We start from the raw sequence: 17,500 nt of genomic DNA, 5'->3' as shown, positions 1-17,500 counted from the left end.
ACACAGATTTAATAAGGAGGCTTTTAACTTTGCTTGTTTCAATCCTGTTTGATATCATTCATTTTTCAAAAAAGATGCATATCAGCAGCTAAAGACGAATAATAACAATTGTGTGCGTCCAATTTGCATAACAACCATTAATTTTTATGCCCAAAAAAACAAGTCGGTCACGCTTTTGTAACGTAATTCGCCGTGGCACAAATTATTCACTGTTTTTTGCAAGGTAATACTCAGCACACGTATTAATTTTATTTTTCGCTTCTTTTGGGTTTGCAAAGACGGAATGGATACAGAAGATGTCGAAACAAAACAAGTTCCCCATCAAATGACTTACAGAATCTGCCGCTCTGCGACTCCAGGACACATTAAACTTGATTCAGCCATCATACATACATACATACATACTTAATTGACCGCTCCCCATAGGGGCTTTTCAGGGCCAATGAAACACAATCAACGAAACAACAGAACACAACAACAACAACAACTGTTAAGAATCCCAACTGGCCGGAGGCAAACCAGTTGGCTATTTACAAGTGCAGCTGGGAAGTTGAACCAGGGACTACCAGGAACAAATTCAACGAGTGGTCAGAGCGGGTCTTGAACCCGGGATATCCGGATCTCAAGGCAAGCGCCCTAACCACTGGGCCACACTGCCTCCCTCGTAACAGTGATCGCAAACTGAGAGTCAAATTCAGAACCAACCTTAATTTAATCCAATAAGTCGCACAAAGGTATTTAAAATGTGGAAAAATTCTTAACATGTAGGCAGCTGATTTTTGAGCCTCCCGCCCAACTTATCGACAGTGTGATAACATTCTACATTCGTGGTGACTGTCATACAAATGGTTCTCGTTGAAAAAGGTACATGTATTCTTGTCGCTCCCTTGACAAACATTTCTTTGAATGGGATTTTTGGTGGCAAAAGGTTTTTGTCTGATATTTATTCTGATTGCTATCATGCGACAATCTTTGCACAAACATACCAAAAAAATCATCAAATCATTGTGACATTAAACTTTGTTTACATGATACATATCCTGCTGTGTGACCGTCATAAAAAGTAAACTCCACTTTTTATTTTGTACCGTACGCATTACAAAAGGAGATTGCCCTGAAAAATGACATCTTGTTGCAAATTTTGTATAATTCATCACCTTCTTTCCAAGATGTTGCCACAAAGAAGTTCTTGCTATGTCAACTTCTAACTGCAAAGAAGTTTATGCGGCTGGTAGGATTGTGGCGCAAGGAGCTGCAAGAAGTTGATGGCTTACGGATGCAAAAAGAAGTTCTTCAACATGCATCATTTTTGGGCTGTACTGTATCTTGCAATTGCCCACTCGGGATTTCTCGCTTGGTCCCACAAGATCAAAGATCATTATTTTTTTGGCCCTTTGCCTCGTAAGTGGACCATTTAAAGATTTTACACTCTTTAACACCAAAATTTAACGATTTCCCTCATCCATGGGAACCCCTTAGCTAGGGGAGAAAGGGTTTTTTACAAAAGTTCACTCACTGCTCTTTTGTATGCAATGTACTTAGATGCACACAGATTTCAATAAGCATCATGAAGTGTCCCTTGCTATTTTCTATAAACTTCACCATCACTTTTGTCTTAGAATACAGGCAATTAATGTCACAAAGTGTTCTCCAAATGCTGCTTCTCAGGTGATGATAAACTGTTGCTTTTATCCTGACCTAAAAACCACACTAACCCTTACGCTAATATCTTATTGCTAGAAATGGGTAGAAAAATGCTTAGACTTTTATGTCAAAATTGGGTATTGATCTAATTAGGTGCAGTTTTGGACATACCGGTAAGTACTTATGTATCACAAGTTTCATATGTATAACGAACCTATCAGCGGAGATGTGTCCTCAGCACCACATGCCTTTTCACAGCATCCAATGGCTGCAGAAGCCTCAGCAGCTGTTAAAAACCAATGAAGAAGTAAAAGTGAATAAAAGCATCCTTCCTGGTCTGTCAGTGTGGAAAAGAATGTGTGAGAACCAGTTCAGCTAAACGGAGTAAAGTTTCTGAGCTCAGGCTTTTGACAGGACGCTGGTTTAAAAAGTATTTTAGTGCTTGGAAGCCTTCATTGTTGGGAATTACGGTGTACAAGGATGTTATATCCATGGTGAAAATGATTTTGTTTTCGCCCGAGAAATTGATGGTACGGAAAATTTCAAGTGCATGGTTGCTGTCTTTGATATATGAAGGTAGTGATTTGACTATGGGCGTCATGATTTTGTCTAAATAGCTAGAGATAAGTTCAGTTGGGCAACTGCATGCTGAAACAATTGCACGGCCTGGGTTGTTTATAATGTTTGTGAACTTGCAACTCAGTCGCAGTCGAACTTACACTCAGTCGCAACTTGCTATTTTGATCTTACTCATTGTATTTTTCTGCTATTTTGGTAACATTTTTTTTGAAACTGTAGTTCTCAAACTCATTAATAATTCATAAGCCAAAAACAAAAGAAATCACTACCGTGAAGGAAGTTTGGATATGTGGTCTTAATTGGCATAAAATTTCGCCAACTTTGATCCCTAATATCTCTTAAAATACCGATTCCTTTGAGAAGCAATATCAAAGACTCGAAAGAGTGTTTTATCAGATATCCAACCACCTCGAAATCGGTTAAAAATCTCGGCCTTCGGCCTCGTTTTTCAACTCGGTTCCTCGGTGTTTGGATATCCGATGAAACACTCCTTCTCGTGTTTGATATATTAAGTAAATCATACTAAGACTGCAAAGCCACATACTGGATGAATGTATTGGAGGAGGGATTGAGTTTTAAATGTAAGGACCTAAACGTGTCTTCAAAAAGTCTGTAATAAAGATTAGTTCACCATTCTTGTGAGACCATTTGTTTCATTGTTATTTGGCACTCACAGAGATTTTCAATTTTATGTAACATCTAAATAGTTTTAAATGGAAATTTATAACCCTGCCAACATGTTAAAATTAATGATGTATAAAGTATGTGTTATTTCTGTTCTGTTAACAAACAAGAATAAATCATTGTCCCACCTTCTTGTTCCTTTTCAAGTTTTTCCTTCTTTTCTGTTGGTCAGGAAACAAGAACTAAATAATTAAGTTATACACTCACTAATATAATATATAATTATGTGAGAAAGAGGTTCCCCACTAAGAAATGGAGTCCTCTGACCTATCACCATTAATTTGATTTACCATAGATGTATAATGGACCAGTTTACTCTTACTATCATTCCAGAGAAGATTGTTACCAAGATTACACATGTGCGCCAAATCAGTGTTGATTTGGCTTGCTTAAAATTAATAGCAGAGAATCTCAAAACATAGGAAACAGAGACCCTCACTGCACCCAGCAGTCATTGTTCCCAGTCAGTTTCCCCACCTTCACTGTAATGTCCAGTAATGCACCTACTGTAATTAGATGCACGCCCAATTTTGACCTCCAACACAAGGTGTCCCCTTAAGTCTAAGCCTTTGCTTCCTATTTCCAACAATAAGGGAGCGTTCGATTGACCGTATTCTGGAATACATGTAGGCATACACGGAAAAGAAGTTAGATTTCTTTATGAAGATTCACATTAACATTGTCATGCAAACACGTGCTAAAGTGTTATTTTAAATATATCCTTATTATCCTTGGTGCTTCAAAACGCAAGACATACCGTTTTAAATCATCTCCCCACGTATTCTTATTCTGGAATAGCGTCAATCGAACGCACCCTAAGTATCAGGGTAAAGGTTAGCGTTATTTTAGCTTTAATATGGTTAATGCAGCTGTTTATCCTAGGCTACTTGGGGAGAAGGATTTGGGGGACACTCTGTGACGTTAATTGTCTGTATTCTGCAACACAATTAAGTGATGTTGAAATTGGCGAGAGGAGCAAGGGGACACTTTATGACACTTAATGACATCTGCGTGCATCTAACTATGGGCATTTCTGCATACCTGCCCACCTTAAAGCAAGTGTCAGTGGTGTTAGTGAGGTGGCTATAATTTCCAGTTCTGCTTACCTACATGTAGTAAATAATGTAATTTATATTGTTATTATTCAACTACAGTCAGCAGAGTACAAATAACATCCAAACCGAGTACAAACATCTCAGTATTTGTACTCCAGAAGACTAGTTTCACCAGTTTTTAACAAACCTATTTATTTAGTTTTATGAAAGCAGTAGAAATGGCAGAATATGCTAATCTCCGTAATCTTGAATGATGCATTCTCCTCAGGAGTTGAAAGGGTCAAGAAATCCATTCGTTGGATATAAATTATAGGCTTTAAATTTCGGGCTAAAAGCACTAAAAAGCCGTTGGAAAGCATGAGGCGTTGGAAAAATTAACAACCCATTGTGAATTTTTTGACAACGTTGGAATGAGTGGAAGAAAGTGTTGGAAAAGCCGTAACCCGTTGTGTGAAGAATCGAGCCTACATTGAACTGAACTGAATTAAAATAATAAAACAGTTAACGGAAATAGCATAGGAAAATGAATACTCGCGAAACCCCACACAGATTCGTTTATTTACCCTAATTTAGTGATTAGCTGTTCTTGTTAAACCGGACGTGGTTTGTGGGAAAGGAAATACTGACACTTTAGTTTTTTACATACCTTGATTACGGATAGCGTTTATTGAGAGAACTACGAGTTTCGAGATTTAGAGCCTTGCAGAATATCAAGCCTTATAACACAGAAGGATTCAGCCAATAAAGTTTTACATAGTCCTTCGAGTCGGATTTGAAGTCTGTGCATTTTGAGCGAAATCATAACATGGACTCGAAAAAGAAGCAGAAGCGTCAAGGGCATCGTCTATATGCCACAAAGTTGATGGGAGACGTAGAACAAATCATCAAAGAGTTCGATTCTTCAAAGGAAAATAAACTGAAACAAATCAAGATTTCGCTTCTTGACCGTATGGAAATCATACGCAAGTTGGACAAAGCTATTTTGGATGCCTTAGAAAAGGATGAAGAAATTGAAGAAGAAATTGCCAACACAGGAGTGTTAAACGAGAAAACGTTAGGGCTCATCGTGGAGATTGAAAGTGTGTTGTCACTCCATGAAAGTAAGGGCCAGGGTGGGAATGGATCACCGACCCAAAATTCAACAACGGCAAGCGCTGGTAGTGCGAGCAAACATGCGAAACTGCCTCGAATAAGTTTGAAGACTTTCTCTGGGGAGCCAAGCCAGTGGTTAACATTTTGGGATAGTTTTAGGAGTGCTGTTCACGAAAACACCGATGTGTTCAACTACCTGAAAGGGCTTTTGAACGGATCCGCAGCCGCAACAATCGCCGGTTTACCCTCAACAGATGCCAACTACCATGCAGCAATCGAGCTCCTGAAGAATCGATTTGGGAACAAACTGTAAGTCATCATAAGTAGTCACATGGATGGCCTTCTCAAACTACCACCCCTGGAAAACACATCAGACGTTCATAAATTACGCCAAACCTATGATGAAGTTGAAGCGCATGTAAGGGGCCTACAAGCTTTAGAACTGCCTACAGAGTCTTATGGAAGTTTTCTGGTACCGGCACCTGGTAATTAATACAAAAATTCCTGAAGATATTCGCCTGTTAGTGGGCCGTGAAATGAAAGATGGGGAATGGAATCTCACTCAAATCTTACAACTTCTGCGTAGTGAAGTGGAAAATAGAGAAAGGTGTGGAGGAGTGCAAGCCCTTGCCCGAAAAGAGAATTTAATATACAGTCCAGAAGATCGAAGATCGAGACCGCCAAGATCGGGACCAACAAGCACGTCAGCATTGTTTTCCGGAAACCAGCCTTCAAATACAACACATTGCACATTTTGCAAGCAACCGCACCCAACAGCAAGTTGCCATGTGGTGACTAACAAAGCATCAAGAAGAGAATGCCTAAAAAAGCAGGGTCGTTGTTTTGTTTGCCTTAAAAGAAACTATCTCGTGAGAGATTGCCCATAAAACATGGCCCGTTTTAATTGCTCTGGGAGACATCACGTTAGCCTGTGTGACCCGCCACGACAAGAACGACAGCCGTCAACGCAAGGTCTCATCAACACTCGCTGCAAGCCTTGCAAACAAGAGCCCTTTACGTGGGATCACATGATTCGATTCTGTTACAAACCGCACAAGCATTCATTGGAAATGGAAAAACCTTGACTGGAGTAAGAGCGAGAGTAATTTTCGACTCAGGAAGCCAGAAAAGTTACATCACTAAACGACTACGTGACCAGATAAAGCCGCCGACAATCAGCAAGGAGCCACTGTTGCCACAAACATTCGGAAGTGATATCACCGGAGAGCCAACTGAGTGTGAGAAGATTAAAGTTAGTGTGGGAAACGTAAACAAGTGGTTGTCACGAGAAATTGAAGCCTTTGTTGTACCCACAATTTGCACACCAATCGGAAGTCAAGAGATTGACACTGCCAAGGAACAGCTGACGGTGACCATGGAAACGAAGATCTAGAAATTGACATGCCAATTGGCAATGATTTTATGTCGGTATTTTTCACTGGACAGACGAAATGGGGGGAGAGCGGCCAGGGGCCTGTGGCGAGTTGTACTATCCTGGGATGGGTACTATCGGGTCCTGTCCCCAGCCAGAAGAAAAGTACAAGGCTTTCAAGTGTCTATTTCGACTCAACACTGGTGCTAAAGGTTACCTGCGGACTTAAAAGTGAATATCAGACAGACGTGCTCCTTAAGCTGCTATGGGATCTAGATTCAATTGGAATCAGAGAGAAAGAAACAGTCCACGGCGCATTTCTAAAGAACATTTCCTTCGCAAACGGCCGACAATGTGTAAAACTGCCCTTAAAGGAAAACCGCAACCTCCTACCTGATAACTATGATCTCAGCCTGGCGAGACTGAACACTCTGGTAAGACGTCTGAGAAAAGAGCCTTCTGTTCATGAAAGAGTACCACCAGATCTTCCAAGATCAATTGCATCATGGAATTATTGAACGCGTAGATGAAACTGAAGAACAGTTACCAGGTCAGACGCATTTTTTCGCCCCATCATGCAGTTATCAGAACCGATGCCTTAACGACTAAATTGAGAGTAGTGTTTGACGCAAGTGCCAAGTGAAAGTGACATCAAACTGCCCTTCCCTGGATGATTGCACTTACACTGGCACACCACTGACCCCTGATATTGCAGACATCCTGATGCGTTTCGGAGCCCATAAAGTTGGACTAGTCGCCGATATCGAGAAAGGCTTTCTTAACATCGCAGTAGATGAGCAATTTTTGTGGGTTGATGATGTCACTGTGGACGATCCAAACGTCGAGGTCTACCGCTTCTGCCACATTATCTTCAGTATGAACTGTTCCCCGTTCCTACTCAACGCAACATTACGACACCACGTCACCATTACTATGCACACAACCCAGCCTTAGCAGAGCATATTCTAGCAAGCCTATACGTAGATGATTTGATGACTAGCCGTGAAGACAATAAAGAAACGTATTCCATTTTCAAAGAGACTAATTCTTCCTTTGCAGCTGGACAAATCAACTTACGTAAATGGGCGTGGGACTGAAGAGGAGTAATTGAGAAGATCTCAAGTGACCGATTTAGGAAAAAGCACCTCGAGAGAGAAGAATCAGCCTCAGATCAAGAAGAGTCTTATGCAAAAATCACAGTTGGTGGCCTTGATGAAATTGATCCCACAAAGTCCACATAAAGTCCTGAGAACAAATTGGAACCTGGAGGAAGACAGGTGCCTAGAGTCTACAAAGCGAAACATTCTCTGAATTGCAGCCAAACTATTTGACCCTCTTGGACTGATATCCCCAGTAATGGTGTTGTTAAGAATGCTATTACAAGAGCTTTGCCTGAACAAGTGTGAATGGGACAGCCTCATCCCTCAACCTGGAAGAAACTGCCTACAAAAGTGGGTGACTGACCTGGAAAATGTTAGCGAAATGACTGTGAGCCGCTACTACTTCCTGGAAGAAGAAAGAAGAGTGAAGTTTGCAACCCTACACAGGTACGGAGATGCTTCGAAGGGAGCACATTGCACAGTTGTCTACCTGTGCATTGAAACTGAAGATGGCTACAAAACAAGCCTCGTAGCATCCAAGAGCAGAGTCTCGCCCTCTTCGCCTATGAGTATCCCTAGACTTGAGTTGCTTGCCGCACTAATCCTGGCCCGTTTGAACTCTTCTGTACGAGAAGCCTTAGCCCAGGTGTTGAACATCAGAGAAGTCTTTTGCTGGACCGACAGCATCACAGTGTTCTACTGGATCCAATCCAGCAAAGAGTACAAGCAGTTCGTGCAGAACCGAATAGACGAGATTCACAAGTTGACCGATGTGAAGAGCTGGCGTCCCTGTCCTGGAGTTGAGAATCCTGCTGACGTTGGCTCCAGAGGATGTCTCGCATCTGAGCTCATTAAGAACAGCTTGTGGTGGGAGGGTCTGGTTCAACGAGTACCTTGTAGGGCTGAGGGAATTCCATCATTGCACAACCAAACGAGATCCAAATGAGGCAAAGGTTGGAGACGTAGTCCTTATTCATGATGAGAGTCTAGAGAGGAGCAAGTGGGGATTAGGAGAGATCTGCAGATCGCAGCATCCAAGAGCCGACCGTGAGCAGCAATGGACACAAACGAGGAGCTGTATTGCAGATCATTAGCAAGAAGGGAAAGCCATCAACGTTAGGAGACCAGTAGAGAAGCTTTTCCCACTGGAAGTGAACACTGGAAACCCGCCTGAAAATGGACATCACAGAGTCAAGCAAGTCGGAATTGTTCAGCAGCCTGACCATCCAGTGGAAATTGTGAGATCACCGAGACGAGCCGCAGCAGCCACTGCTGACAAGATTAGGAGACTTCTTGACCAACAGTGAGCAGGTGGTCAAGGGGGGAGTGTGAAGAAATCGAGCCTACATTGAACTGAACTGAATTAAAATAATAGAACAATTATCGAAAATAGCCTAGGAAAACGAACACTCATGAAACTGCACACATATTCGTTTATTTACTCTAATTTAGTGATTATCTGTTCTTGTTAAACCGGACGTGGTTTGTGGGAAAGGAAAATTAATACTGACACTTTAGTTTTTTACATACCTTGATTACAGATATCGTTTATTGAGGACTATGAGTTTCGAGATTTAGAGCCTTAGGAATATCAAGCCTTGTAACACAGAAGGATTCAGCCAATAAAGTTTTTCACATTGTGAATTTTTTGACGACACTGGATTGTGTGGAAGAAAGTGATGGTGGGAGCGTTGAAAGTGTTGGTAACCTGTTGGTAAAGCGTTGGAAAAGTGTTGGAATTTACCCGTTCAAAAGGAAAGCGTTAGTGTATGTTTTCTCGTGAGAGGTCACATTATATTTATTTCTATTCACGTTTTGCTTCAAACATTGAGCCCATTTCTGTTCCAGACCTGTTGTTTCTTCTAATCAAGACAAACTGTGCCAAAGCCATGCCTCACCCTTGACATCTCAGTGCAGTAATCATGATTGCAGTACCATGTTTTCCTCCCCTCAAAGAGATGACACCACAGGATTTAGTTTACTTCTCCAGCATTCCTCCTACATTGTACTGCTGTAAAAAAAACCCAGTGCAAACAGGGCTTTTTCCCTCATAAAACCCAGGTGGATTTTGACATTTCTGGTACAGTAGATGAGAACTGGTTTTCAACTTGGCTTGGAGTGCACTGTATACTGTAGTTCGAGTCCTTCCACAGGACTGTTTGTATGATGTCATTGGTGTTGTAATAATTTGTTGACTTGGCTCTTCCCTTTGGCCTACATGTGCAATCCCCACCATTTATAACCTCATCTACATTTGTAGCTAAATTTGTTAGAATGGATTCTCACACACAATCACGACTTACTAGGTTTTTTTTGCATTATCTGGATGAATTTCACACACTGAGCTTACCAAACTGGCCAATATGCCAAGAACGATCTTGGTCTGTGTGTTCAGCTATTCACAGAAGTGGGAATCCACTTCACACAGATAAACTTGAGTGATCCACCACCTGCCTGACTGTCTTGGGTATTGGGTTGGACTCTAACTTTCCTTCGCATTGCAAGCTCTCTTTCCATTATGGCCCTCCTGGAATTCTGGTCATTTAAGATGCATTGTGTGGGGAAAAAACTGGAATATCTCATCACCAATCTTCAGAATGCTTGCAAGGTTATTCCTCAGAGAGGCACCTTTCCTTGGCGCATGAATAACTTATTGTTTGCCCTTGGTTGAGATGGTCATCCAATTATGCTTAACAGAGATTTCCACTTAAATCTGGCCATGGCCTGGGTGGGCTATTTAACAGAGTTTAATTTTTCTTCATATGCAGCACGTGTACAAGGTTATGGTTACCGTAGCATTGTTGCAAATGAATGGTTTGCAGGTGAATGCTCCTCTTCCTAATGAACGTCAAAATTGTTCTGCTGATACATATAGAGCAGCTACTTTGTGGGGACACCAGGGTTGTCAATAAGAATTTTAGAGGGCAGCAAAACCTGAGGAGTAGGTGGAGAATGGACAATGTGCACAAAAGTCCGGTTTCCGAGGGCCAAAGGCACAAGCTTGTAGGGGGGTCCAGGGGCATCCTCCCCTGGGAAATTTCTGAAATTTGGACCTCTTTTAAAATGCATTTCTTGCATTCTGGAGCACAAATTAGGGTATTTGAACACAACTATCTTGGCTTTTTTACTTAGAGAGTACATGAATACTCTAAATTTTTGAAATTTCATTGATGGCAAGACATATCTTGGGTTTTCAAAAGACCCTAGAATAGCATGACATAGCCCCCTTTAAGGCTCCTTTGCAAATTCTGTACAGCTGTGTGCAATGCATTTCATCTTTTGTGACCGAAAAGACCTTTTTTGAATGTCGTCTTGTCACGCTTCAAATGTAGTTAGCAAATAAGGCAGCTTACACCAAGTACTGGACTGCCAGACCGCTGCCTCTGCCGAAATTACTCAGAATTCAGGCATCTCTTTTGTTTTTCATGAAGAAATCTTTCCCTATCCACGGCTCTCATTCTGTTTGAACATTTCTCATGTTATTTGTAAAATTTGGGGTAATTTCCAAGGAAAAGTAGGCGGTGAGTTCAGGCGCAATAGCCGGCGAATTTCTCTGGCCGTCGGCTCTTATTGAAAACCCTGGGACACTGGGCTACGAAACATGTAGAGTCTAGTTCAGACAAAATACTACAGGTGTGATTAGTGTATGACATTCTGTCAACGTGATGAATCTTCTTTACCACCTCTCTCTTAAGGCAGCACATACAGTACCGCTCAAAAGTAAGTTACCAGTCTCGTCTCGTTTGCGAGACAAGTGTCTCGTCTCTAGAGACAAGAGTCTCACCTCGAGAGACGAGACACTTGCCTCTAGAGACGAGACTCTCGTCTCACGAGAATCACTGAAGCGGAAAGATTGGCATAAATTTTTATAGAAGTCCGATGGTTACACGAACGTTTGCAAATTTAAACGACAAAACGACGCTCATGGCAAGCGTCAAACACGAGTCAAAATTACAATACTGTTAAAACTGAAAAATGAATCATGCCAATTGGCAACATTTCACTGCCGTGGCATTGTAAGCAGATCTCTGTTCAGTTCTAGAGGAACTTTGCTTTCCCAAAACACCGTATGAAATTGAACGAATTTGGATAGTTTGTGCCAAATTACAGCTGTTTTGCCCACAGTTTGTTACTCCCACATTTAAGTCGATCCGCCGACACGTTTTAATGTAAATGACTGCAAGCAAGTAGAAACTACATAATATACAGTAAGACTTAGCTGCTACGGTAAATGAAAACAAACTCGACTTTGATGACTTCACTTTTGAGAATGTCATCCACAAAACGTAATTCATTCAACAGATCGTTTTCACTGTCACGCAACAAAATTCGAAACCGTTCAATAAAAAAGGCCAAGAACTTGGAATGTTGTACAAAACAAATTTACCTCTCCAATTCTCAGGTCTGTGCAACTAGTACATCTTATCTGTGAGTTATTTGTCGGAGTGTTTCACGCAACTTAAAGTAATAGAGTTTTGTGAAGAGACACCGCAGTCGGCGAACATTTGCCATGAAAGCGCCTACATTGTATTTTTCGTTCATGAATTAAACAAATGTGTATGAACGCATCTCCTAAAGTCGCGCCTACATTTTCAACCTCGGATAATGCATTTCTCGTGCTCTCATTGGGTCAGTCAATCTCGGTTATCAGCTCATGTACCATATGGCAAATGATTGTGCTAAGTGTTGCTAAGCTTAAAGTTTTTTCGCCGGAAAGCGAAATTTCTCTCTGAATAAAGCACAAAAAAGACGTTTTTGTGTAGAGTCTGGATCAATTTCGACGTTTAGAAGTATGCAAAATGGAAAGAAATGTTTTTGTGATGAGCCTTCGTCTGTCTGACCACAAGGTATTACATAACATCACATCTTCATCAAGTTTTTTCGATCTCGCTCCGATTTTCTCACTTTTTTTGCTCGTATTTTGTACTTTCAAACTTTTGGAGTTTAAGGAATTTAATAAAACAATAATTGTTTTATTATTCCATTCGCACTTGTTAGATATGAAACTGGTAATAGCCAACTCAGCACTACGTGCCTTGCTGGCTATTTACCATCTCATATCCAACGCATGCTCATGGAATAATTGGTAAATAAACGAACACCGCGTTCTCGACTTGCCGCCTGGTAAACTCGCTTGAATTTGAAAGACAAATTTTTATGGCAGTTCGATGGAGTTTGATGGATTTAAGCTTTAAGTACTGCTGCAGGAAATTGATCAATTAACAGTGTTTACATGCGGCTGCGCAGGTTTATCGAAACATGTCTTCTCGAAATCAACTTCGCATGTAGATTTCAAGGCCAGATTCGAGGCCTAAATGTTAACACGCAAAGGCAATAATACACCACCGCCAACCGCATGCTACAGTACTTCACAAGTTTATGGAAACACTTCTTCTCGACAGCAACTCTGAATGAAAGTACAGTGTAGGTAGATTTCACGTGCCGATTCGAGGGTTAAATGTGCACACACAAAGACGATAACAAACCACCCCAAACCACATGCTGCTCTGGAGACGAGATGCTCGTCTCGCGAGAGGGAGGTAACTTACTTTTGAGTGGTACTGTAATTCCTTCCCTTTTATTGCCTACAGTATCACAAGCATGGGAAAAGGCAACGTTATTGTTGATGCATTGTTTTGATTTTCAGCAACTTTGCCAACTGGAACTTCATGCAGCTCTTGCGCATGTTCCAGTAGCCCATCACTGCTTGGTGCACTTTCTCTAATCTCACACTGATAAATGCTGTTTTTTAACCCTACCAATGATTTTGTCCCATCCACACATCACGTTCATGGCCCCGCACAACATCACTTCTTGGAATTCTGTAGCCAGGATGCTTCCACTGATCCTCATTAGATCCCTTTAATGCATTGCATGGTGCTCTTTTAACTGATTGCAGGCTTCACCCGTCCACCAAAAAGGTGATCTTTTCAACTACCGGTATTCGCTTTTTACCCACTAACTATGGCTATTCTTATCCTCTCACTAACTGTCTTCAGCTTCAGCATCTCCTGGAGGTATTCCCATACATGCACCTCTCTGCATCAGCCTGTGACAGCCGATCTGATGTTGCCTGCTTTGCACAGTTCATTGGACTTGGCAAATTCATCAACCTTCATGCTGGTGATTTAAAAGTGAATGGTATTTTTGACCTGATGGTTCACCTGCCACGTGCAGATGTTAAAGTGGACTCCCTTGAAGTCCTGAAAAGCTAATAAAAGCTTTATGGTGGGTACCAAAAGCTTAAAGACACTTTTTTATTTATCTGTGCTATAGTTCCATCCCTCTACGTGCAGAGGTCCCTTAAACAACTTGTCTTCCTTTGCAGGTAAGGCACTGGGCCACTTTCCCTTGACCAAGATGGACACCTTCTTTCTAGTTTGGCTGGTCAGCGGTCTCCTTCTCAAGTTTCCAGGTCACATCTTCACAATAGCCAGGGCAAAAACTGCAGCTCAGGGAGGTCCCCTAGACCATTATTTTAATCAAGACAATGGGAGTGCATCAAGAGGTGCTTACCTGCTATGTTGCACACCATTGGGCACCATACTGTTACAGTAGTAGCAACATGACTCGTTTAATAGGTACAACCATCATTTACTTGTCATTTGGACATCAGGGCTACATGTACATGGCAACTGCACTGAAACTATCTGGGGACCAAAGACTGGGTTGCCAGGAATTGCCAGCAATTTGAGTGGTCTCTTGTCCATCTAGGAGTGGAAGCTCCTGGATGTCACAGGCACCCAACCTCAACTTAGCAATGCAGTTGTTAAAATTAATAATACAAAATCTACATGTACTGACCATATTCTGCAGATTGCCAAGCCAAACAAGAACACAACAATGCCAAGCTCTTTCCACTTCCTGTGGGACTTTCCAAAAGAGAATTCTGACGCCTCTCAATACCTTTGATAATCTGTCAAAGCGTAATATACCATTTGTTAATTAACAGAAGCGAAATTGAAAAGGAAACCATGAAAAATTCACGCTTTAATGGCTTTAAAACCCATGACCACTGCCCTGCCAGCGTAATGCTCAGAATACGAATTGAGCTTTCATCCAACTTTTTTACTTCACGGTACCGCCTGAAATTATTGACCCCTTTACCGTGTCATTGCTGCGTCATCCTGTCGGCGCTTTCCCTTGGTATTCCTGCGGTAGGCCGATTTTCTGCCAAAGGAAATTATTTTAAGGCTAGGCTCTAAAGTTGCAGCGGGAAATCAACCGCGGTAAACCGTCAGTAATTAAAAGTCCGCAGTAGAGTTGCCAAGGGTTTTTGTTGACTTTGTCTTTCGATAAGCCAGATTATAATGTTGAAATCCCACCGAAGAACCGAAACTGAACAAGTTTCAGCTGAAAATTGCAAACAGCAAAGAGGATTATAGCCGCTAGTCATGGACCTTGGTTGCCTTTTCCTTTTACAAGTGAAGAGAATATCCGTAGCCAGATTCCAACCACATTTGAAACCTTCTTTGCAACATACAGTCGAACCTCCCTTAGTGACCACCTCTCATAAGTGACCACCTCTCATAAGCGACCACTTTTCCAAAATACAAAAAGTTTTCACGTTAAATTACTGTAGACTTTTAGAGATGATTTTTTAAATTTTCAATTGTTTTCAACCTCCCGTAGGCGACCACTTGACACACAATCTGCTGAATCTCTCACGGACGGAAATTGAAAAATGTATCATTGTAACACATATTGGTGACATCAATACAGCGGATGCCGTAAACACACAGTTGGCGCTACCAGAAGTGTCTCTCTCAGCATTGCAACAATTGATTAAAATACACATGCACTTTAATGTACACTGAAATTAACTACAGTAATCAGGTTGAACCCCTTGTAGGGAAAAAACTCTTTTCTTGTAAATAGCATGCAAGTATGCATGCATGACTCTATCAACCTTGTAATACTCAACAAAAAATTGTGATGACACTGTATTAAACAAGGTCAACTAGATTACGTAACAAACAAATTACAAGCAAACAAACGCAGAAGGTTGTCTGTTTTACGCTTGAATTGTAACAATGCAAAAAGGCCATTTATTGTTTGCTCCCAAATCAGGCAGGTTGCCCGCAGCAAAGATGGGGGGTCAATACTTTCAGGCAGTACTGTAACTGTTAGTGTTCTAGACAAAGTTATAAACAGTAAACATTAATCTTTCACTAATACATGTAATTGGTAATTGATCTAATAATTCTGCATTTTAAATTTGAGTGCTTCATAAGGTGGCCAGTGAGGCTAAAAGGCTGTAGTTGACATTGTCACGATACAGACCAATTTCCTTGTAAAGTAACTTGGTATATACATGTATAATGGTAACATCCGTCCACATAAATTTAAAAAAAAAAGGATGAAAGGCTATTACTAGTAGTAGCTATCACAAAGTGCCAACGAGACGGGAGAGGACAAAACGCAAAGCCCTACTCCATGGAGTACCCTATGGAGTACCTAAAAATCATTTCTCAGTCAAATTAAATACTTTATCAACATGGTGAGGCATTTAGATGCACATACCCTTATTTAGACAAATATTCATGCAAACCCGTATACCCCCGTAAGCCATACAGTCCCGTGTATGCCCATAATATACCAATGTATACCCCTGTAGTATACAGTGTATACCAACAAATGCCCATGTATGCCCCTGTACAGTATACCATATACTCATGTATGCCCCTGTATACCCACATATTCCCATTTGTAATCTGATTAAATTATATATGGGCATACACAGGGGGTATGCAGGGGTATATGGGTTGTTATGAATGTCTAAAAGTACACTATAATAAGGGATACTTGAAATAACCATGAAAATTTAAGATGGCGGCCAATTCGTGAACTGCATCGGAGAGCTGAAAAGCTCGAAATAAATAAAGGTATGCACATCTTAATACCTCACCATGTTGATTAAGCATTTAATTTGACCAATAAATGATTTTTAGGGGTACTCCATTTGGGTACTCTACAGGATACTCCACGGAGAAGGGCTCTGCCTTTTGTCCTCTCACCAATGTGAGTGTCTATATAATACAGGATTATACAATTATCACTTTATCAGGCATTGTGGCGCATTTTGCGGGCTAAAATGAAGAATTTGGCAGGCTAAAATGGCCAAAATGTATTTTAGCCCACTGAAATAAACCAATGAAAAGTATGAAATTGTGCAATTACTTTCAATACTTACAAATAAGCTTTCTGGAACTTTCCTTTCATCTCTTACAATTTTTGAAAACTCAAATGGCAAGATTTTGTAATTTCTAGTCAGCTTCGCTTGATGGTGCATTTTCATTGACAGAAAATAAAAGCCACTCAACTTGTAAACACTCGCATGATTGTTCTGACCATTTTGCTGGATTTTTTTTTTTTAAGTTTTTATTTTCTCAATGCCCTCCAAAGTTATAAAAATAGTAATACAGTTTTAAGCTCTTGGGCATAAATATGTTTTGGGCCCTTCTCAGAGCTCGTTTTAACCCTCGCCAAATGGCTCAGGATAAAATGAGCTGAGTCGTGCCCAAAACATACATGTATTTGTGCCTGCGAGCATAAACTCTGTTTAACAAATTGACATCAGTTTTTCATGAGTCTGTCCTGTTATTGATCATGAATTTCGTGTTAACATTGTCAAAGTAGCCGTGGATCCGTCATAACATTGTCAAAGTAGCTGTGGATCCACGAGGCAATAGCCGAGGGGATCCGCAGACAACTTTGACAATGTTATGACGAAATTCATGATCATTAATTAAGTCAAAACAGGGCAACCCTAAAACCTGGAATCCGGAATCCGGAATCATAGTACAATACAGAGAGTAAAACTATCCTAAACATTCATAAAAGCTAACCTTAGGCCTAATTAGGTCTAAACAAACGTTTTTAGGCCTAATTAGGCCTAAGGTTAGCTTTTATGAATGTTTAGGATAGTTTTTATTCTCTGTATTGTACTGTGATTCCGGATTCCAGATTCCGGG

The 17,500-nt window shown here is 40.9% G+C and overlaps 1 protein-coding gene across 1 annotated transcript in view; it reads right to left on the bottom strand.

The window, feature by feature from the left end:
- The window catches only part of LOC138036173 (Fanconi anemia group J protein homolog), a 62,861-nt gene that overhangs the window by 44,714 nt on the left and 647 nt on the right, over positions 1-17,500 (bottom strand). The window contains exons 2-4 of the mRNA XM_068882533.1: positions 14,331-14,442; positions 3,036-3,068; positions 1,859-1,930 (exon numbers count right to left, since the gene is read on the bottom strand). Coding sequence (XP_068738634.1) covers positions 1,859-1,930; positions 3,036-3,068; positions 14,331-14,442 — 217 coding nt within the window. The remainder of the gene's footprint in view (positions 1-1,858; positions 1,931-3,035; positions 3,069-14,330; positions 14,443-17,500) is intronic.

The sequence above is a fragment of the Montipora capricornis genome, unplaced genomic scaffold, assembly GCF_036669925.1.
Source record: "Montipora capricornis isolate CH-2021 unplaced genomic scaffold, ASM3666992v2 scaffold_464, whole genome shotgun sequence".
NCBI lineage: Eukaryota > Metazoa > Cnidaria > Anthozoa > Scleractinia > Acroporidae > Montipora > Montipora capricornis.
This window is presented reverse-complemented; position numbering and strand designations above follow the sequence as displayed.